Source organism: Oncorhynchus keta, unplaced genomic scaffold, assembly GCF_023373465.1.
Source record: "Oncorhynchus keta strain PuntledgeMale-10-30-2019 unplaced genomic scaffold, Oket_V2 Un_contig_2759_pilon_pilon, whole genome shotgun sequence".
NCBI classification, from domain to species: domain Eukaryota; kingdom Metazoa; phylum Chordata; class Actinopteri; order Salmoniformes; family Salmonidae; genus Oncorhynchus; species Oncorhynchus keta.
In genome coordinates, this window is record NW_026285609.1 from 366,341 (window position 1) to 389,658 (window position 23,318).

At 46.4% G+C, this 23,318-nt stretch overlaps 2 protein-coding genes and 1 long non-coding RNA gene across 14 annotated transcripts; 2 read left to right on the forward strand and 1 right to left on the reverse strand.

Annotated features, from left to right (window-relative positions):
• Window positions 1-4,344: 4,344 nt before the first annotated feature.
• On the forward strand, window positions 4,345-13,157 carry csrp2 (cysteine and glycine-rich protein 2). 3 transcript variants are annotated; one of them, XM_052506859.1, is made up of 7 exons: window positions 4,450-4,602; window positions 5,534-5,708; window positions 7,367-7,485; window positions 9,450-9,618; window positions 11,124-11,253; window positions 11,830-11,923; window positions 12,958-13,157. In XM_052506859.1, exons 3-7 carry the CDS (start codon window positions 7,374-7,376, stop codon window positions 13,032-13,034), a joined length of 582 nt encoding a protein of 193 aa, XP_052362819.1. In that variant the 5' UTR covers window positions 4,450-4,602; window positions 5,534-5,708; window positions 7,367-7,373; the 3' UTR covers window positions 13,035-13,157. The 3 variants fall into 3 exon arrangements, with proteins under 3 accessions (XP_052362818.1, XP_052362819.1, XP_052362820.1); XM_052506858.1 differs by lacking the exon at window positions 5,534-5,708 and having other exon boundaries at window positions 4,345-4,602; XM_052506860.1 differs by lacking the exons at window positions 4,450-4,602; window positions 5,534-5,708 and adding an exon at window positions 4,699-4,721.
• Window positions 13,158-13,282: 125 nt separating this feature from the next.
• Window positions 13,283-22,063, reverse strand: LOC118379544 (palmitoyltransferase ZDHHC17-like; the record flags this gene model as incomplete). Its single annotated transcript, XM_035766564.2, has 7 exons — window positions 13,283-16,173; window positions 16,695-16,789; window positions 17,051-17,208; window positions 18,669-18,752; window positions 19,644-19,737; window positions 19,843-19,905; window positions 21,896-22,063. Coding segments are annotated over 7 exons (801 nt in total), but the record flags the coding sequence as incomplete, so codon positions are not given.
• On the forward strand, window positions 17,743-18,661 carry LOC127922905 (uncharacterized). Of its 10 annotated transcripts, none has more exons than XR_008112767.1 (4): window positions 17,753-17,891; window positions 17,939-17,964; window positions 18,085-18,379; window positions 18,438-18,661. It is a non-coding gene; the product is annotated as an uncharacterized LOC127922905 (long non-coding RNA). The 10 variants fall into 10 exon arrangements; XR_008112770.1 differs by lacking the exon at window positions 17,939-17,964 and having other exon boundaries at window positions 17,754-17,938; window positions 18,438-18,466; window positions 18,525-18,661; XR_008112769.1 differs by lacking the exon at window positions 17,939-17,964 and having other exon boundaries at window positions 17,743-17,886.
• Window positions 22,064-23,318: the final 1,255 nt, after the last annotated feature.

The window sequence follows — 23,318 nt, forward strand, 5'->3', positions numbered from 1 at the left end:
CAGGAACGGGCCACCGCCTTGATGTTAGTTGAGAACGACAGGGTGTTGTCCAGGATCACGCCAAGGTTCTTAGCGCTCTGGGAGGAGGACACAATGGAGTTGTCAACCGTGATGGCGAGATCATGGAACGGGCAGTCCTTCCCCGGGAGGAAGAGCAGCTCCGTCTTGCCGAGGTTCAGCTTGAGGTGGTGATCCGTCATCCGCACTGATATGTCTGCCAGACATGCAGAGATGCGATTCGCCACCTGGTCATCAGAAGGGGGAAAGGAGAAGATTAATTGTGTGTCGTCTGCATAGCAATGATAGGAGAGACCATGTGAGGTTATGACAGAGCCAAGTGACTTGGTGTATAGCGAGAATAGGAGAGGGCCTAGAACAGAGCCCTGGGGGACACCAGTGGTGAGAGCGCGTGGTGAGGAGACAGATTCTCGCCACGCCACCTGGTAGGAGCGACCTGTCAGGTAGGACGCAATCCAAGCGTGGGCCGCGCCGGAGATGCCCAACTCGGAGAGGGTGGAGAGGAGGATCTGATGGTTCACAGTATCGAAGGCAGCCGATAGGTCTAGAAGGATGAGAGCAGAGGAGAGAGAGTTAGCTTTAGCAGTGCGGAGCGCCTCCGTGATACAGAGAAGAGCAGTCTCAGTTGAATGACTAGTCTTGAAACCTGACTGATTTGGATCAAGAAGGTCATTCTGAGAGAGATATCGGGAGAGCTGGCCAAGGACGGCACGTTCAAGAGTTTTGGAGAGAAAAGAAAGAAGGGATACTGGTCTGTAGTTGTTGACATCGGAAGGATCGAGTGTAGGTTTTTTCAGAAGGGGTGCAACTCTCGCTCTTTTGAAGACGGAAGGGACGTAGCCAGCGGTCAGGGATGAGTTGATGAGCGAGGTGAGGTAAGGGAGAAGGTCTCCGGAAATGGTCTGGAGAAGAGAAGAGGGGATAGGGTCAAGCGGGCAGGTTGTTGGGCGGCCGGCCGTCACAAGACGCGAGATTTCATCTGGAGAGAGAGGGGAGAAAGAGGTCAGAGCACAGGGTAGGGCAGTGTGAGCAGAACCAGCGGTGTCGTTTGACTTAGCAAACGAGGATCGGATGTCGTCGACCTTCTTTTCAAAATGGTTGACAAAGTCATCTGCAGAGAGGGAGGAGGGGGAGGGGGAGGAGGATTCAGGAGGGAGGAGAAGGTGGCAAAGAGCTTCCTAGGGTTAGAGGCAGATGCTTGGAATTTAGAGTGGTAGAAAGTGGCTTTAGCAGCAGAGACAGAGGAGGAAAATGTAGAGAGGAGGGAGTGAAAGGATGCCAGGTCCGCAGGGAGGCGAGTTTTCCTCCATTTCCGCTCGGCTGCCCGGAGCCCTGTTCTGTGAGCTCGCAATGAGTCGTCGAGCCACGGAGCGGGAGGGGAGGACCGAGCCGGCCTGGAGGATAGGGGACATAGAGAGTCAAAGGATGCAGAAAGGGAGGAGAGGAGGGTTGAGGAGGCAGAATCAGGAGATAGGTTGGAGAAGGTTTGAGCAGAGGGAAGAGATGATAGGATGGAAGAGGAGAGAGTAGCGGGGGAGAGAGAGCGAAGGTTGGGACGGCGCGATACCATCCGAGTAGGGGCAGTGTGGGAAGTGTTGGATGAGAGCGAGAGGGAAAAGGATACAAGGTAGTGGTCGGAGACTTGGAGGGGAGTTGCAATGAGGTTAGTGGAAGAACAGCATCTAGTAAAGATGAGGTCGAGCGTATTGCCTGCCTTGTGAGTAGGGGGGAAGGTGAGAGGGTGAGGTCAAAAGAGGAGAGGAGTGGAAAGAAGGAGGCAGAGAGGAATGAGTCAAAGGTAGACGTGGGGAGGTTAAAGTCGCCCAGAACTGTGAGAGGTGAGCCGTCCTCAGGAAAGGAGCTTATCAAGGCATCAAGCTCATTGATGAACTCTCCGAGGGAACCTGGAGGGCGATAAATGATAAGGATGTTAAGCTTGAAAGGGCTGGTAACTGTGACAGCATGGAATTCAAAGGAGGCGATAGACAGATGGGTAAGGGGAGAAAGAGAGAATGACCACTTGGGAGAGATGAGGATCCCGGTGCCACCACCCCGCTGACCAGAAGCTCTCGGGGTGTGCGAGAACACGTGGGCGGACGAAGAGAGAGCAGTAGGAGTAGCAGTGTTATCTGTGGTGATCCATGTTTCCGTCAGTGCCAAGAAGTCGAGGGACTGGAGGGAGGCATAGGCTGAGATGAACTCTGCCTTGTTGGCCGCAGATCGGCAGTTCCAGAGGCTACCGGAGACCTGGAACTCCACGTGGGTCGTGCGCGCTGGGACCACCAGATTAGGGTGGCCGCGGCCACGCGGTGTGGAGCGTTTGTATGGTCTGTGCAGAGAGGAGAGAACAGGGATAGACAGACACATAGTTGACAGGCTACAGAAGAGGCTACGTTATGCAAGGAGATTGGAATGACAAGTGGACTACACGTCACGAATGTTCAGAAAGTTAAGCTTACGTAGCAAGAATCTTATTGACTAAAATGATTAAAATGATACAGTACTGCTGAAGTAGGCTAGCTGGCAGTGGCTGCGTTGTTGACTTTGTAGGCTAGCTGGCAGTGGCTGCGTTGTTGACACTACACTAATCAAGTCGTTCCGTTGAGTGTAATAGTTTCTACAGTGCTGCTATTATACTATGGTATGAGAGGGGAGGCTGACAACATATGGACCACTGATACTATGGTATGAGAGGGGAGGCTGACAACATATGGACCAATGATACTATGGTATGAGAGGGGAGGCTGACAACATATGGACCACTGATACTATGGTATGAGAGGGGAGGCTGACAACATATGGACCAATGATACTATGGTATGAGAGGGGAGGCTGACAACATATGGACCACTGATACTATGGTATGAGAGGGGAGGCTGACAACATATGGACCAATGATACTATGGTATGAGAGGGGAGGCTGACAACATATGGACCAATGATACTATGTTGTGAGAGGGGAGGCTGACAACATATGGACCAATGATACTATGGTATGAGAGGGGAGGCTGACAACATATGGACCACTGATACTATGTTGTGAGAGGGGAGGCTGACAACATATGGACCAATGATACTATGTTGTGAGAGGGGAGGCTGACTACAGTCATCTTTTACTACTTACGAATACATTTTACTGTCAACATACTGCCATGTCCTGCTAATATGATTCACATATGTGAGCAGAGCGAAGTTGGATGAGTGTATTAGCAGCGTGTGTGTGTGTCACATTAATCACAGAGAGGGGGATTACATAATGGATGTAACCCCTGAGACAAGTTAAATATCACCCACACCAAGCCAACCCACATCTTGATGAAGTGGAAATATCTCAGAAAAGGCCTTTGCTCAGCATTCTGGTTAATTTTTACACAACAGTGTTAACTAATGGAGTAGGGTGAAGTTTATGGGACATTAAACACTGACCAAAGATCAGTGTCTACGGGCAACTTCACCCCATACCATGTGAAGTCATCCACAGAGGCACGACCCAGTACTACTCGGTTGCTGCAGGAACATTTAAAGTACAGAGTCCCTAAAACAAAAGTTATAGCCTTGTTGTGGGTGCAGAGAGGGAGGGATTGTCTGCCTGCGAGTGTGTGCAGACTGCTATCCGTCTCAAAGGGCTGCCTCTTAAGCATGTTTATTTCTATCTAGGCTGTCTGTAGGATCCTCCTTATCTGAAGAGCATACTCCCCTGTGAGATGCCTCTGTGCCTGTCACTTTTCTGTTTCCATGACGAAGCTTCCATTATGATGTGGGAAACCTGATATTTGAACATCAGTGGATTCTAACATTCCGACATTCAGCCTTGCCACCATAGATCCACATGTAGGTTTCTGACAGTTTTCACTTCATTCCAACTCAGTTACAGTACACAACAGTGTAGTGGTATATTGCAGATACATACATTCTGCACAGGTCTATGCAGGTGATCACATCTTCACAATGCATGATCTACTCATGTGACTTACTATTCTATTGGATGACATTTTCAACCAATCATAGGACACCATTTCCAAATTAAACGGATGCATGCTGGTCTCAGTGTGATGTGATGGCTTTATGTATTCTACTTTACAGGCCGTATACCACAAGTATGACAAAACATTCATTTTTACTGCAATAATTACGTTGCTAACCAGTTTATAATAGCAATAAGACCCGACAGGGTGTGATATATGGCCAATATAACATGGCTAAGGGCTGTTCTTAAGGACAACACTGACTGCCTGGATAAACCCTCGAGGTACCTTATTGCTGCAAAATAATTATTGCAGTAAAAATACATGTTTTTGCAACACACCACCTCTAACACTTATGGTTTCCTGCATGCATTCTAATTAAAACTGATATCTGGCTTAACTCAGACAGGTCTAATCACAGGTATGCTTTCATGCCCTATTTCTGACATGTTGGGTTAAAAGCAATGAATGAGTAAAACAGTACAACTCTCCTCCACTGCCTGGCTAAACCACTCCCCTCTCTAAAACAACCGTGAACACAGTCGTTTGGTGAGTCCGCAAAGGACACGACGTCGAAACGCTGGGATCAAATTGAAGGATTCTCCCACAACAAATACAGGTCGGTACATTTTGTTTCTATGAAGCAGAGCTGAATCCATATTGGTGGCACGAGGAGAGTTTATTTACGTGAAACAGTTGGATTCTTCAGATAGATTGGGTCGACGACAAGTCGCTCAGGTGAAATAACTCGTTTGTTGCATAGACTTTTACTATAGTCTTGGCTCAGGCAAGTGGTTTGGTTCATATCTCAGTTGGACCGTTGATTCAACTTTTCCAAATAAATTGGCACACCTGTTTAGCCTGGTGAGTTATCTATACTGTAGCAGTTTCCTGTACTGTCTGTCGAGGTTCTTGGGTTAGGCAACATCTGATGAGACTTATCAACAGAAATACAAATGGTTAAATCATGATCCCTGGCCTACAGGGACAACATGTATAGACGAACAGTGAAATGCTTACTTACGGTCCTTCCCAACAATGCAGAGAGAAAAAAGAGAAATAACGATAATTTAGCGATGTAACGTTACACGCAGTACCGAGTCGATGTGCAGGGGTATGAGGTAATTATGTACACATGTAGGGATAAAGTGACTATCGGCAATAGGATAGATAAACGGTAACAGCAGCGTATGTGATTAGTAAAAATCGTTGGTGCAAAAAGGATCAATGCAGTTAGTCCGGGTAGGTTATTAGTTAACTAGTTAGCAGTTTTATGGCTTGGGGGTAGAAGCTGTTCGGTGTCGAGTTGGTTCCAGAATTGGTGCATTGGTACCGCTTGCTGTGCGGTAGAAAAGAGAACATTCTATGACGGGTGGATGGACAATCTTTATGTCCTTCCACTGACACCGCCTGGTGTAGAGGTCCTGGGTGCGAACTACCCTCTGTAGCGCCTAGTCGTCGTCTGCTAAGCCGTTGCCAATCAAGATGCTCTTAATGGTGCATCTGTATAACATTTTGAGTATCTGAGGGCTCATGCCGAATCTTTTCAGCCTCCAGGGGGGTAAGAGCTGTGCTGTGGACACCCAGGAACTTCAAGCTCACGACCCGCTCCACTACAGCCCTGTGGATGGGGGCGTGCTCGGAATTCCATTTCCTGTAGTCCACGATCAGCTCCTTTGTCTTGCTGACATTGAGGGAGTTGTTGTCCTGGGACCACACTGCCAGGTCAGACTTTCTCCCTGTAGGCCAGGGATCATCAACTAAATTCAGTCGCGGTTCAATTTATTTTCTTGAGCAGATAGTCAGGGAGGCGGAACATAATTACAAATAATTTGTAGACAACAAATTGACCGCAAGAAGCCCAAACGCATAACATTTGACTAAAACATCATTTCAAACCTTGCTTACATTTGTTTACTATCACATATATATATGTATATCTATGTGTGGAATTACTTTGGGAACATGTTCTAAATTAAAATCACTTGGAGTTGATTTACTGTTGTTTTTAGTCTTATGTCCAACAATTGATAAAAAAAAATAATAATGTATTTATTTAGGGTATTCATTTTCTTGGGGGGCGAATAAAATCGTCCCGCAGGCCGCCAGTTGGGGAACCCTGCTGTAAGCCGTCTCATCGTCGTCGGTGATCAGGCCTACCACCGTACTGTCGTCTGCAAATATCCTATATATATATGGTTGTATGTGATTCCACATACATGTAAAAATTATACCTATTCAAAACTCTTTGGTTTTTGATTGAATAGGCTTCATTGCTATTTTTTCAGTTGGTTAAACCTCACCCCAAATCTGCTCTCCCATGTCTCAAAAATAAGTACATAATGTGTAGATGTATTAAAAACATTGAGGCACAACCAAGTGGTGAAACTCCCAATAACATATTCATGCACATACCACAAGACTGATTTTAAATATTGGATGCAGGGCATTGATACCCTTTTGAAAGATCAGACATTATAGGCCCTGAGAACTTTTGATTCTCTCTCATGTTTGGGCATGTCATGCAGTCTGTAATAACGTTGGGAGGGTGGGAACTCCACAAAGTACCTGTCCTCATGCTTGATCAATGACTGCACTGCTCTGTGGTTTCCTTCATGAAAAAGTAAGAGCACTCTTTATTTTCTTGATGGTGACATCATGTTATGTCCCAAAAGGCATCCTATTCACTTCTTTTGACCAGGGCCCATATCAAAAGTAGTGCACTACATAGTAATCAGTGGACGTTCTGGTTGTTTGTGGACCCTCTGCTTGTCATTGAATGCAGATGGAAGTGTAACATCTTAAATTATGTTTTTGTGTCTCTAATCAAATACCAGTGTACGGCTGGCTGGTCTATAAAATGATGACATGTGACTCTCTGCATCAGTTTGTCATGTAGATTCTATGTGGCCACCAGATCAGTGTTTATAGGTCACACTTGTTTTGTACAAGCCATTTGAATTAATATTTTCTAACTCCTAGAAAAACATTGTTCTGAGGTGTTGTAGAACCTATGAAACCTCCATAATGTGTTATTGTTTTGTCCTCACTTCGACTCAGTCACCTGTTGTTCTGTTTGGACTTCCTGAGCACAGGGGGGTTGTTGTCTTGTGCCTGTATCTCATTGGTCCAGGAAGGTGTTTCGTGTCAAACAGGACAGGAAGGACTAACCTGTAACTTCCTCTGTGTTTCTCCTTTCAGAGTAGGCTGAAGTTGCCCCTAGACTGTGATCTTGGGTCAATTTCCCCCACTAATGGTTAAGGTTAGGATTGTGGGAGGGGAAACTGATCCTAGATCTGTACCTAGGGGAAACTTCACCCAAAGTACTTATTTTAAGTCTCACATCATGTCTCTCATCCCCTCTGCACTTTTCTCTCCAATAGCACAAACATGCCAAACTGGGGAGGAGGTAACAAGTGTGGTGCCTGCCAGGGGACGGTGTACCATGCCGAGGAGGTGCAGTGTGATGGGAAGAGCTTCCACAAATGCTGCTTCCTGTGCAGTGAGTGCAACCTCATTGTCTCTCCTCAGTGTTGGATCAGCCTAAGTGGCATGCGTTCAGTAGGACAAAACATTTTGGAACGTTCTATCTGAAATATTCGACAATGTTTGGCTACTGAACGTGGTGGCCCTGTTAGTCCGCTTTGTCCATGTCAATTGTGGAGCTCTGAAAGGATTGAACAGGTGTAAGGAGCCACAGAAATATGGTTGTCATTCTACCTTTCTTCCTGATAAGCCAGGTGGAAGGTTCACCTTATTGCTTAAACCTATCCCAATCAATCATTTCAGATCTACAAGTGTGATGTGGTTAGACTAGAGCAGGGGTATTAAAATCTGACCCTACGAGGTCCAGACTACTGCTGCTTTTCTGTTCTACCTGACAATGAATTGCACCCACCTGGGCAGCGTTTACACAGGCAGCTCAATTCTGATGTTTTTTCGATCAATCAAATCAGATCTTTTCACATCAGTTATTTTTCCGAGCTGATCTGATTGGTAAAAAGAAAAATCGAATTGGAATGCCTGTGTGAACACAGCTCAGCTTTCCCAGGTCTAAATCAGTCCTTGATTAGAGGGAATAATGAATGAAAGTAATCAGAGTTTGAGGGGACTAGAGGGTGTGTCTGAACAGGGCATGTGAACCCACGCTGCCCAACCTCCATCTTGAATGGTCTTTTCTGTCCACTTTAATATGAATGGGAACCATGAGAAAGGAACTATACTTTGAGGAAGTCATATGATAGGGGTCAAACTGAAGTTCACCAATCTATGCAGTGTATCATGCACAATGCATTGATGTGTTTCTCATCCCATAGCTCAGTAAATAGTAAGTGGACATGGTCCTTCTAGCCGTACGAGATTGTGTGTCTGTACCTCCTCAGTGAAGAAGACGTTTTGGGGACCTTGACTGGAGAGTACACACAGAGCACGTGCTGTGGATTAGCACTCTGCCATCAAAGCAAGCACAAAAACAATCTGTCCCACAAATTAACTATTTTTGTGGGTTCCTTACAAAACTGGCTTTGTTTAGAGACAGACAGACCTATAGATGAGTTAATGAGCAGTGGGAACCAATATCTGAGTCCCAAATGGCACCCTATTCCCTACATAGTGCATTACTTCTGACCAGGACTCATAGGGTAGTGTACTATTTATGCATTAATAATGCACCTACCTCCAGTTTTGCTTTGTTGAACACCTTATAAATGAAGCCATGCTATTTAGATGCCATTTATCAAATGGTAGTTATACATTGATCTTGCTTGTACAAGAATTAAGTTGTGAGATAATAAACTGTCTTAAACATTGTACATTAAAATACTTTAATCTGGAGTTAAAGGTGAATTGTAGTTTCAGGTAAATGTGTGTGGGAACCACCTTACTCCTACATACTCAAACCGGAAGCCCCCATACTATTTCACCTGTATGCTTTTATAACCTGACCCGGGCCCGAGGGGGATGGTAGTGGGGACAAAATCACTGTGTTGTTTCAGATTGTACCTGATGCACATAATCTGAAAGAATGCTCTCTGTCTCACTCAGTCTTATTTCAATTAAATGGGCTTTATTGGGATGGGAAACATATGTTTACATTACTAAACCAAAGTGAAATAATCAAAGTAAACATTACTCAAAGTTCCATATGAATGTCATATGTACAGTGTTGTAACTAACTATTTACACAAAGTACAAAAGGCAAAATAAACATATGGGTTGTATTTACAGTGGTGTTCTTCACTGGTTGCATTTTCCTGTGGCAACGGGTCATCTTGCTGCTGTGATGTCACACTGTGGCGCTCTCTCTTGCCCCCCTCCTTCCTGGAATGAGGGATAATATCCCATTTAGAAACTAAATCCACCGTTGTGGAATTAAGACCTTTTTAGGGAAACTTGTGACAATTCAGTATCCCTCCAGTTACAATGCAATGTGTCATTCAGACAGCTTTATTTTTCCTTCCTATCCAGTGGTCTGCAGAAAGGGTTTAGACAGCAACAATGTGGCCATCCACGACACTGAGATCTACTGCAAGTCCTGCTATGGAAAGAAGTACGGCCCCAAGGGCTACGGCTACGGTCAGGGAGCTGGGACACTCAGCATGGACCGTGGAGAGAGACTGGGGATCAAACCAGAGGAGTACGTGTGTAGTATATACAAAGCTCTGGGGTGGAGTTTCCCCTTGGTACAGATCAGCTTCCCCAATCCTAACCATTAGTGGGGGAAATGCAAAACTGACCAAAGATCAGCATCTAGGGGCAACTTCGCCCTACACCATATTCCTCTCTTCTGTTCATTGGTTACTGTGTGGTTGTATGGTAAATCAAGTTACAATGAAATCGTATTCTATTGCAGATTATGTGGGCAGCAAAAGCCTAGCGGTTAAGGGCACTGGGCCAGGAACCGAAAGGTTGCTGGTTCGAATACCCGAGCCGACTAGGTAAATGTGCCCTTGAGCAAGGCACTTAACCCTAATTGCTCCTGTAAGTGGCTCTGGGTAAGAGCATCTGCTAAATGACTAAAGGGAAACCCAGCTGTCGGATTAGACCTGACGCGATTGTTCAGTTAATATTATTGCATTGGTGCTGATGTGCATTTACACTGACATATAGTTGCTCAACAGTTATCCAAATGGATCCCTGATCATCTGAGAAATACTGTAAACTTCCAGAGTTCAGCCTAGAATACATTAGACTAGAGTGCATATACATCTGTCAAAATAAACTATAAACTAATATAGACACTAAGTACTGTAATCAGGGTTTGTATTTAGAACAAATCAACATAGGAGTACTGAGCTAGGATCAGATTTCCCTTTTAGATCATAATGGACAGAGGACATGATCCTAGATCAGTACTCCTATTCTGAAATGCTTTTTGAATATGGGCCCAGACTCATATTGCAGCATGACACTCTTTCTACATAGTTGTATTTCTGAGAGACCTGGGAATAACCTGATAGGCTCCTAGTCAGAGCCGTGGCAATGGCCAGTAACCTTCTAGCCAGTCAGTCAGAGCCGTGGTAATGGCCAGTAACCTTCTAGCCAGTCAGAGCCGTGGTAATGGCCAGTAACCTTCTAGCCAGTCAGTCAGAGCCGTGGTAATGGCCAGTAACCTTCTAGCCAGTCAGTCAGAGCCGTGGTAATGGCCAGTAACCTTCTAGCCAGTCAGTCAGAGCCGTGGTAATGGCCAGTAACCTTCTAGCCAGTCAGTCAGAGCCGTGGTAATGGCCAGTAACCTTCTAGCCAGTCAGTCAGAGCCGTGGTAATGGCCAGTAACCTTCTAGCCAGTCAGTCAGAGCCGTGGTAATGGCCAGTCACCTCATCTACTGTACACACAGGGCTGTTTACCCAGTCTGGCATCAGGTGGTTGTTATGATGAAAGGGCCCCATTATGTAACCTAACCACAGGTTCCTGGGCAGCCCTGCTGACCCTCTTCTCTCTCCACACTGTCCCCGGCACAAAGCCTCCTATTCAGGGCCTGTGGGGCAGGCGGTTCCCCTTCGTTAGGGAGCGCTCCAAGGTCCCAGAGTTTACCCAAGCCTGACTCCTTGGTCCTGGGGACGAGAGGGGCCTGATGCACTCCCCAGAGAAATCAGAGGGGATTTGTTCCCCTAATGCTGTTTGTTTGTGTGTACCTTCAGGACCCAGTGTCACAGACCCACCACCAACCCCAACCCCTCCAAATTCGCCCAGAAGTTCGGGGGCTCGGATAAGTGTGGCCGGTGTGGGGAGTCAGTGTACGCTGCGGAGAAGATCGTGGGGGCAGGCAAGGTGAGCGGGGGGGTAGTAGTAGAGTATTAAGGTTTTGAGCTAACTGTATAGAGACCACCAGTGATTGAAAACAGGTGGGTTTACTATTGCAAGGGGCTGATTGGATGGATTCACTGCAGGAAATTCACAAGACAGAAATGACATTTTTCTGGCTTAAGCTTTTTCATAAACTCTGGATTTGGAGGGCTGGTTTCCAGGCAGCTGGTGTAGAAGTCTGCAGTGCTGACTGACTGGCTGGGGGGATTCAGGCAGATGTAGGCCATCACGTCATGGCAGGCTGTGATTTTAGCTAGACTTTAAACTGGTGTTACGCTGCATTCTGCGGCTCACAATGAGAGGAAATGTACAGTATGTGAAGGATTATGGCAACACAATAAGAATCCTTTGATAATAAGATCTGGTGTTGATGTTAGAACAATGCCTGTATGATTTGTACCTGTGTAGTATACTGCTGGGGAATGAAAAACATTAGAATCTGCCCTCAATGCGCACTAGTTGATACATTCTTACAATCTAGTCAATGATATGATGGTCCTATTCCTCAGTAATGAATAAAGTAGTATCTCATCTTGACAGCCATGGCATAAGAACTGCTTCCGCTGTGCCAAGTGTGGGAAGAGCCTGGAGTCGACCACCCAGACAGAGAAAGATGGAGAGATCTACTGCAAAGGTGAGACATCGGGTTTCTAGATTCCCTTTCAGGCTTGGGCCTGCATGGTCACCAGTGTGAGGGAACTGTTGTAGGGTGAAGTTGCCCCTAGAAGCTGATCTTGGTTCAGTTTTAGGATTAGGGGAGGGAAAGCTGATCGTAGATCTGTACCTAGAGGACACTTCACCCCGGAGCTGTCACCAGAGAGAAGGAACCCAACCCACCATAGGCAGATTACATGATTATACCTGAGGCACAAGAACTAGATGAACTAGCTGTTACATAAAAGCACTGCAAAACAGGAGCATTATACTATTAGCAGAGGGCATTGGAGGCCATGTATTCTAGCTGTGTTTGTGTGCCTGGGGTTAGGATGGAAGGCTCTGGACTTTAAGCCTTTGTTACTCTGTCCATGTCACCTGGAAATCTAACCGCTAGAATTCAAGTCACGATGCCCTAAACATTCCAAATCCATCTTCCACAATGGCTCCTCTTTCCAGGTCATACACACCAAATGGCATTGGAATGTTTTGGCTAAACAATAGATTCAGCGCTGTCCACGTACGTGCGCACGCACAGTCCCATACGCACTTAGGGGTTATTTTATTGAAGCTCAAGGTGGAATTTTAGGCCCTGCAAACACTCAACTTGTCCAGCGAATCTGACTCAGTTGTAATATCATTTAAGAACTGTACTACAACAGTTTGTTTGCACAAAACCATTGAGCCGCTGTGTAATCATGAGTGAAGAACAAATGTTTTGTCAAATTAGTTGTACAACCAGAGTATGTTCAGGGACCCAGAGCCAACTGGCGGATTGATCAGTTGGCTTTTAATGTAGCGTCTCATGTAGCGCCCACGCAGCATTGAGATCAGGCTCGTTTTGTGCTGTGGTGTATTAACTCCTCATTGGATCAGCAAGCTCACAGGGAAACAGTCCATTGTAAGGTTACTTTTCTTCAGCAGTGTTGTATTTAACACAGCTTCCTCCATTGCAATCACCCTTTGACATGTTTTAGGATGCATTTCCATACTCACTGTTTTCTTTGTCCCCAGCATGTTACGCAAAGAACTTTGGACCCAAAGGATTTGGTTATGGCCAGGGAGCTGGCGCTCTGGTGCATGCCGAATGATGATCACCCTCAAGACCAGGCATTTCTGACTGTGAAAACCGCTGTGCCACGTTGTTTTTTTTAAAGGCTGGGGGAGGGCCATAATAAATACAATAAATAAATAAAAAGCTATACCAAAAACAACTTAAGTGTGAAACATTCCTTGCAGATACATGGGGGAAGAGCTGAACTTCAAAAACCGACATGTTTTGATAGCTATAATCAGAACACATTTAGCCTTCGAAGAAACCACAGGAGAGCAACACAAATGTGTATTTTCACATTTGAATGTATTTTATTATTAAAGCCATTAAAATTGAACCATGCCCAATATATTAACATCTGAAGCAGGGTTACGGTGATGTCCTGAAGAAGGCGGAGAGGCACTGTAGATGATCATGTGCTTTTCACATGGTGGCAGCTGGGGGGAAAATGACATTTGTTGGAAGAGCCGGTGTGAAAAGCCTGATCCCAGATCAGTTTGTGCTCTTGACAACTCCATTCCTCATTGTCAAGTCAAACATGTTTGGCATGACAATGGGTGACAAGGAATTGGCATGTGTACAAACAGTGGCACTCAGGCTAGTGTGAATATTTCTCTGGAACCGAAACAGAACCTGGATGAGCTCTATACCTGTAGGTTGTTTATGATGACCGCTGAGCTCCTTTTAGATGTAGGTGAGCCTGCAAAATGATCCCCTGTGTCCCTCACTGATGTAGACATGACCACACAAGATGGTAAACCTTTTAATACCATACAGGACTCTAGTTCTCAAAAGCCTGTTTTAGCACAGGCAGCACCGTTGAGGACTCTCACCATTTTGAAGTAGTTAACGAAGGGTTGTATAATTCCATCCAGGTCACCACCAATGAATTATACTCGTGGGCAAACACCCCATACCTGCAGGTGGTGGTAAATCGCCAACAACCCACTCCAGGTGGCAGTTTGCCAACTGATTAAAGTAGAAAATGTACTTCAAAAATGGAGATCGCCTCAATGGTGCGTCCCGTGCTCTTACGTCATAAGGGGATACAAACAACGATGTCTAAACCCATGCTTCATACCTCTATGTTATCCTGGATTACAGCGTACGATGACACGCATGATTTCAGTTTAGAAAAAAATACTGTCATTATTTCTCTTGCATCCAGTGGGGTAACAAACCCAGCAATATGACATAGAAAAAACCTTTACTTCCAGTATAATCCAACCACCAGCATGGAACATTAATATTACACTTCGGCAGGTTGGACCAGACTTGATATCTGGTGTCTGCAGACCGAGAAGGAGGACTTGCACTGAAGATACACACTGGATTTAAAAAACAAAAGCGAACATACCGAAGAAAGTACTTGTAAATACTGAACATTCACTATATACAGACACATGGCTATCACTGGGCAGCTTGGATGGGGGGTCAACAGTATGGCGACAGCCCAATGTCCATGCAGTGTAGTTTGCAGGGTTAAAATGCCTTTAGACAGCAGTGTCGGACATCACTAAAAGCTACAGTCATACAATTGGATTATAATCGGGGAGTTCTCTTTTACATTTGGTTGGATGAAATCAACGTTTAAAAAGGAGCAGCTTCAACTGACAAAATAAAATCACTCACGAAGAAAACTAGATTGTTTATGTACAATTGGACATATTTTACATTTCAGTCCGTCCTTGCGCTGCCGCTGCGTAGAGACGACTAGCGGGAAATGTGATGAGAACCCAGAAGAAGGGGCAGGTCTCGGGCTATATACCTTTCTCTCATTGGGCCCGAGCTCCGTCAATCGGTAAACATTGAAGTGTTTGTCGGGAGTACGCCTGTATTTCTTCAGTAACGGCGAGACCGGAAACAAAAAGGTGATCAGTGCATTGTCATAGGCAGACAAACAAAAGGACCCCCCAAAAAAAAATCACACTTGGAATGAACCTTTGTTGTAAACTCCCAGAACCATCCATTCAGTCTGGGATGGAATGGCCTCATCTTCCCCTGACTCTAGTTGATCTCTCACTAACACTACTCTTGTAGTGTGTGTGCCGACTTTTCTAGTGAAGGTCTCAGGGCACCATGTCAGACATCCATATACAATTTGTAGCTGATGTTTTTCTTGATAAAAAAAAACAAATTTAAAATAAGATGATACTATAACATCATTTGATCTATAAATAGAGTTAAAATAAATATGCTTGCATCACATTATAAGTGGGATGTCGCTCCTATCTGCACCTTCAATACCTTGTGAAAGAGACCACTGGGAACAACCCCCCCCCCCCCAACAATTGCAAATGCCATTTTACGACATACTGACAACTTTGGCAATTCTAAGCAATCCTCAGGGTGACTTGAACGATGGTACATGACCATGCCATAGTAAACATCCCTTATCAAATCCTGCTTAACAACCAATTTCTTCCTTAAAAGGCCTTCCTTCCCCAGTCTCCCAAGCCACCACAGTTCTAAAAGGAACAATAGAGTTTTGAGCAACAATAAAAAAACAAACCAAAAAAAATAAATCTGCAGGGCAAGATGGACGATAAAAAAAATGGATGTGAAATTTATCTAAAAAAATAAGGGAACAAATGATACTGCCGTCAACCGTACTGCCTTCACCGCAGCATAATGACTCTAGTACAGCAAACAAATAAAGATTCCTTATTTTTGTTTTTTTTATATTCTCTTTTCTCCTCCTCCCTCTGCCTCTCTCCCTGCCGCGTCTGGCAGCGGTGCACCGTCCATGGGCAGGAGAGGGGGGGGACCAGAGGAGAAGGCCCCCCCAGGAGGGGCTCGGAGGTGGTGGTGGGTACAGTAATGGAGGTGGTTTCATATAGACTAGTAGTAGGTGTTGGTCTTATGGTGGTGTCCTGTAACAGCATGCTAGTTCCTGGCTGGTTTTCTCAGTCTGAATGGGTGAGGAAGGAGGTCTGAGGGGAGTGCTCCAAAGAACAGCCTGGCTCCGATACTGAACCCTGGGGAACCCCCTCCTCCTCTTCTAGACACAGTCGCTCCACCTCTCCTCTCTTCTCGGCTACACCAGCTGGTAGCCCGACCCGGACGTCTGGTCGTACTCGATTGTGTACTGTGTGGTCCAGTCTATCGCCTTGGGCCGGATCAGGCCACAGCAGCGGATCTCAAAGAAGTCTATGAGGTTCCGTACACACCCATGACTACGGAGAGGGAGAGAAATTAAAATGTTGACATCATGACCTAATAACTTCTTCTTCATGTGTTATCCATTGATACAAGTAGTACACCATGTGTATCAGGTGAAGTTTTGGTAGGTAGCAGCTTTGCTAATATCAGGGGAATATTAACAAATGGGAATTCGGGGGACAACTCAAGGTAACATTAATTTCACCCAAAACATGTAGGGCCCGTTTCCCCAGACACAGATTAGGCCTAGTGCTGGACTATAAAGCACTTTCAACAGATCTCGATTGAGAATGCTTTTTAGTCCTGCACTAGGCTTCATCTGTGCCTGGGAAACGGGCCCGTAGATTGGATGAACCATCCCTTTAAGTAAGCACCAGAATGTACCCATTGTTACCATAACCGGAACAGTCAATTTTGAGGGAATAAAAACATTAAAAAGGCAAAATTGTCCTGTACTGACCCAGGATCAGGTCAGTATTTCTGGGTAGGAGGACACAGATTGGCAGAGGCTCCTGAAGGGAGGGCTAGTACTCACTTGAAGGGGCTCTCGATTGAAGTGGCCGTTACTTTAAAGTGCTTGTATCTCCTGGCGTTCATCCTCTCGTTTGTGGTGATTCCCAGACCAGCAATCTGGAAGAGGGGCCGGCACACGCGTAGAACACATGTCACAAATAGTTGTACAAAAGAAATAAAATGTACCTATCTATGGCATCACAACAAAGGGTCAAGATGAGGGTCAAGGATGTAAATGCATCCCATGGACAATTCTGATTCTAAACAGGATATATGCTCCTGTCCTATGGGTCGTTCTAGCTGGGACCAGGCTTACTTTACGTATCTCACCTGGCTAAATGCAGGTTAAACATACAACCAATCAATGGTCTCTCTAACCTGGTAGAGCTGGCACATGATCAGCACAGCCACCCACATGAAGTGGAACACACTGTTGAGGAACATCCAGAACATCCAGGGAGAGCAGGAGGCGATCTGTGTCAGGTACAGCCAGAAACCATCCTTGGTGTAGTTGGTGGCGCAGTGGATCCTCCAGTCTGGGTAGAGGGGCAGAGAGGTTAGGGAAGAACCCTAGGGTGAAGGAGAAGGACTGATGATTAAACCTGATCCTCCAGTCTGGGTAGAGGGGCAGAGAGGTTAGGGAAGAACCCTAGGGTGAAGGAGAAGGACTGACGATTAAACCTGATCCTCCAGTCTGGGCAGAGAGGTTAGGGAAGAACCCTAGGGTGAAGGAGAAGGACTGACGATTAAACCTGATCCTCCAGTCTGGGCAGAGAGGTTAGGGAAGAACCCAAGGGAGAAGGACTGACGATTAAACCTGATCCCGCAGTCTGATTGACAAATGTATGAGTGATTACTTTGACAACCTATGACTGAAAGGGTTATATTACAAGTTTATAGAAATTAAATAACAGCACAAATAACTGGATTAATGGACAAATGAAAGTAACAACCAAAATGTGGTGTGCCATAACCAATAGAGATGTTATTTTGTTATCTAACCATTTCAAAGACTTTACTGAGTTGCAGTTCATAGAAGGGAATCAGTCAAATGAAATAAATTCATAAAGGCCAAATCTATGGATTTCACATGACTGGGCAGTGGTGCAGCCAAACATCCTGTATACAGCTAGGTTGTTAACAGCTGTACAATTATAAAGACATCATGGTGTGTAACTTTAATGACAGGTGTGGTGGTGTAACTAGAATGAGAGGTGTGGTGGTGTAACTAGAATGAGAGGTGTGGTGGTGTAACTAGAATGAGAGGTGTGGTGGTGTAACTAGAATGAGAGGTGTGGTGGTGTAACTAGAATGAGGTGTGGTGGTGTAACTAGAATGAGGTGTGGTGGTGTAACTAGAATGAGGTGTGGTGGTGTAACTAGAATGAGGTGTGATGGTGTAACTAGAATGAGGTGTGGTGGTGTAACTAGAATGAGAGGTGTGGTGTGATGGTGTAACTAGAATGAGAGGTGTGGTGTGATGGTGTAACTAGAATGAGAGGTGTGGTGGGGTGGTGTAACTAGAATGAGAGGTGTGGTGGGGTGGTGTAACTAGAATGAGAGGTGTGGTGGGGTGGTGTAACTAGAATGAGGTGTGGTGGGGTGTTGTAACTAGAATGAGGTGTGGTGGGGTGGTGTAACTAGAATGAGGTGTGGTGGGGTGGTGTAACTAGAATGAGGTGTGGTAGGGTGGTGTAACTAGAATGAGGTGTGGTAGGGTGGTGTAACTGGAATGAGGGGTGGTAGGGTGGTGTAACTGGAATGAGGGGTGGTAGGGTGGTGTAACTAGAATGAGGTGTGGTAGGGTGGTGTAACTGGAATGAGGGGTGGTAGGGTGGTGTAACTGGAATGAGGGGTGGTAGGGTGGTGTAACTGGAATGAGGGGTGGTAGGGTGGTGTAACTGGAATGAGGGGTGGTAGGGTGGTGTAACAAGAATGAGGTGTGGTAGGGTGGTGTAACTAGAATGAGGTGTGGTGGGTTGGGGTGGTCCACTCACAGCAGATACAGCCGTAGATCATCCAGCTGATCATGCAGAGCAGGAAGAACAGATAACCCATGAAGTAGCGGTGATTCCCACTTCCTGTTGACAGTACAATGAGAAAAGTGAGAGGGGGAGTTATGCCTCATCTGTCTGATGCCTCACATTCCTCATCCCCTCCCTCACTGTCCTCACCCCCTCCCTCACTGTCCTCATCCCCTCCCTCACTGTCCTCATCCCCTCCCTCACTGTCCTCATCCCCTCCCTCACTGTCCTCATCCCCTCCCTCACTGTCCTCATCCCCTCCCTCACTGTCCTCCTGGCTCCTCTCCAGGTCAAGACAAATGAGAGACGTAGAGAGAGAGAAGGAGAAGTACAGTAGGATTGAATGAGGCCAAGTAGTTGTCAGATCTGTCAGTCGGCTCGTTGGGTCATACTCAGATACATGAGCAGGTGTGTGGGGCTGCTGCCAGTCACTGTTTGGACTAAAGGATGTGAGGAGGGGGGGCACCTGGCCAACACACTGTGGACCTCTAGGGAGTAACTGGTAGTGCGTCTACGTCGCTGCCTGTCTGAAAGGCAAACTCCATCCTGTCAGGCTCTTAGGGGACAGCATGGACGCTTTAGGACCCCCTTCCTTCCATCTCAAAGTTTACAGGCAGACATGTCTGGACACGTGTCAGCTGTTCATGAGGCCATCTGTCTGGAAGTCCAAACAGTCGAGGGAAAAACAGGCAGCTGCTGCTTCACGGCTAATAGAGCTGGTCAGCACACACACACACACACACACACACACACACACACCTTTCTATATTCTGCCAGAACAGCTAATGAATTCATATGGGTGTCAGCTTGTTTATTTTTCTTAAAGAACCATGTGCTGCTTCATAGGCTGGAATTCTGTGGACATAAATGACTATCAGCTGAACTAACTCCGGTTGCTGGGCTATGGGTTGTTGCTAAGCTAAAAACTGCTGCTGGTGTTACACATACCGACACAGTTGCCCACCCAAGGGCAGTGGTGGTCGAACTTGGCGATACAGCGGTTGCACACGGCACAGTGTTTGGACCGGATGGGCTTCCTTATCTGTGTGGACAAATACAAATGTATTGGGGCTTGACAGAATGACAATGTTAAACCCAAACCATGCAAAACACTTCAGTACATAATACAATTAAGTAATTTCTTTACCAAACAAGTACTGCAGAATATGCTGAGATCCAGGCTTCCTGTCTCCGCCAGTTCAACAATAGTCTGGAGATGTGAGAGAGAGAGAGAGGTGAGAGAGAGAGGTGTTAACCAGTGGACCGGGCTCTGGTTAACACTACAGAGCACTAACGATGGGGGCAATGCCCAGACCAGTGGACCAGGCTCTGGTTAACACTACAGAGCACTAACGATGGGGGCAATGCCCAGACCAGTGGACCAGGCTCTGGTTAACACTACAGAGCACTAACGATGGGGGCAATGCCCAGACCAGTGGACCAGGCTCTGGTTAACACTACAGAGCACTAACGATGGGGGCAATGCCCAGCCCAGAGGACCAGGCTCTGGTTAACACTACAGAGCACTAACGATGGGGGCAATGCCCAGACCAGAGGACCAGGCTCTGGTTAACACTACAGAGCACTAACGATGGGGGCAATGCCCAGCCCAGAGGACCAGGCTCTGGTTAACACTACAGAGCACTAACGATGGGGGCAATGCCCAGACCAGTGGACCAGGCTCTGGTTAACACTACAGAGCACTAACGATGGGGGCAATGCCCAGACCAGTGGACCAGGCTCTGGTTAACACTACAGAGCACTAACGATGGGGGCAATGCCCAGACCAGTGGACCAGGCTCTGGTTAACACTACAGAGCACTAACGATGGGGGCAATGCCCAGACCAGTGGACCAGGCTCTGGTTAACACTACAGAGCACTAACGATGGGGGCAATGCCCAGACCAGTGGACCAGGCTCTGGTTAACACTACAGAGCACTAACGATGGGGGCAATGCCCAGACCAGTGGACCAGGCTCTGGTTAACACTACAGAGCACTAACGATGGGGGCAATGCCCAGACCAGTGGACCAGGCTCTGGTTAACACTACAGAGCACTAACGATGGGGGCAATGCCCAGACCAGTGGACCAGGCTCTGGTTAACACTACAGAGCACTAACGATGGGGGCAATGCCCAGACCAGTGGACCAGGCTCTGGTTAACACTACAGAGCACTAACGATGGGGGCAATGCCCAGACCAGTGGACCAGGCTCTGGTTAACACTACAGAGCACTAACGATGGGGGCATGGCCCAGACCAGTGGACCAGGCTCTGGTTAACACTACAGAGCACTAACGATGGGGGCTATTTTTAGCCCTCTCATCAATCCCACACAATGGGGATTGAGCTGGGGTCAGTAAAAAGCTGGATACCCTACTATACTCCATCAGTGTGTGCTAATGAGAGACGACTCCCAGAGCTGTGGGGAGAGAGTGGATGCCTCTAGCACTGGGCCACTGGGTTGAACATTGTGTGTCACAAATTACATCCTATTCCCCATATAGTGTACTACTTTTAAGTCGTAAAAAAACAAATGGTGCAATGTGCCCAGCTCTCTAATCAAATTCTCAACTTAGGCACTTCTCATGCTCCGGGGGTGGTTTCCCTTAGGTACAGATCTAGGATCAGCTTCGCCAACCCCAAACATCAGTTGGAAAAAGGTTAAACTGACCCAAGATCAGTGTCTATGGGCAACCTCACCCAACTCTACTTGCCATTTCATAACAAAATGGTGGTGCGTTGGTTAGTAGTATCGGCATGATGGCTAGTGCCAGCGTCATGGCTAGTGCCAGCGTCATGGCTAGTGCCAGCGTCATGGCTGGTGCCAGCTGCCAGCGCATGGCTAGTGCCAACCCCAAACATCAGTTGGAAAAAGGCTAAAGTGCCAGATCAGTGTCATGGCTAGTGCCAGCGTAACAAAATGGTGGGCTAGTAGCCGGCATGATGGCTAGTGCCAGCGTCATGGCTAGTGCCAGCGTCATGGCTAGTGCCAGCGTCATGGCTAGTGCCAGCGTCATGGGTAGTGCCAGCGTCATGGGTAGTGCCAGCGTCATGGGTAGTGCCAGCGTCATGGGTAGTGCCAGCGTCATGGGTAGTGCCAGCGTCATGGGTAGTGCCAGCGTCATGGGTAGTGCCAGCGTCATGGGTAGTGCCAGCGTCATGGGTAGTGCCAGCGTCATGGGTAGTACCAGCATTTACCTTTTTCTTCTGCTCCTCTGAGGCTTTGATGATCCCGGGGTCTGATTTCCAGGACTTGCCGAAGTTGTAGAACAGACAGACACTGTTCAGGAGGAAAGGCAGGTGGACGGTGGCAAACGGGAGATGTACAGAGGAGTTAAGGAGGACGGCTGATTGGCTGAAAGGTGACTACAGCTCTTAAAGGGATAGTTCACTCAAATAACACAATGATATTTTGGTTTCACATCCTGTCAGGAGTCTGGACAAGGTCAGACAGAAAATGCTTTTTATATACTTCCACACTATGAGGTTGAATAATACTGTGAAATTGTGAAAATTATGATAATGCCGTTGTATTGTAAGGGCTGTTTGAAAAGACTGCCTGAAACTTCAGCCTGCTTTGGCGTGATGGCGTTTTGGCTTGCCTAGTAACATCAAAAGGTGCTAACTTGGGCAATAGACCAATAAGAAAGAGTTCCACAGCTCTTTGCCAATAACAGGTAGTTTTCAGTTTTCCCTACTCAGACTGCTCCCAGACAGTCTTAACAATATTCTTGCTTGAGAAATTACTATTTGTTATGATGCCATCTATTCTTCTTGAAATTTATTTTGAAAAACAATCACATAAGGTACTTAATTGTTACACAGAAATGATTTGACAAAGTTAAAAACAGCTGCATTGGACCTAGACGGCTGTGCTGGCCCTGACAAGCCATTGTGACATCATCCAGACAGAGCGTGTGTCCCAAATGGCACCCTATTTTCAACGTAATGCACTACATCGGCCAGAGTCCTATGGGCCCTGGTCTAAAATAGTGCACTATAAAGGGAATAGGGTGCCATTAGGGATGCAAAAAAAGACTCGCCCTCCGCCCACTCCAGCCTATGAGGAAAGCAGCTCAGTGGAAGCTTGACTCATACTCTCACCCAACCAGAGTCCCGAGTCCCTCAGACACGCGTCATCATTTGCACAGGAAACGCAACGGAGTGAGTCTAACCAAAGGGAGTGGTCAGGCTTAACCCTAAAATGCCAATGTTGAGCCATACAATCTCTTGTATCTAGAACCCAAGTTTACTTTTCACAGGGCCTGTAGTCATTTAATCAGGAACTACAAATGAAAAGAATCCCATAAACCTCCTTAGGAATTACAGCTTCAGAATTTTATTTGCATAGAATGTATTCCTGTATTTAGGAAATGCCTACACCCAAGGACTACTGGCATTTCTCTGTGCATTTTAACCACACATTAACACATCTTCCACAGTGTGGAGTTAGAATGTTGATTATATACATGAGAGAAACATATCTGATTGACTGACTAAATAAACTTTAGATTATGGAGTTGGCTTGATTATTGACTTGAGCCGTTTCAAGTCTGTATGGCAATCTAGTGATTAGGTGTGTGTGGGGGGAGAAGAGTTAGTGGGACACAAGGACATCTGT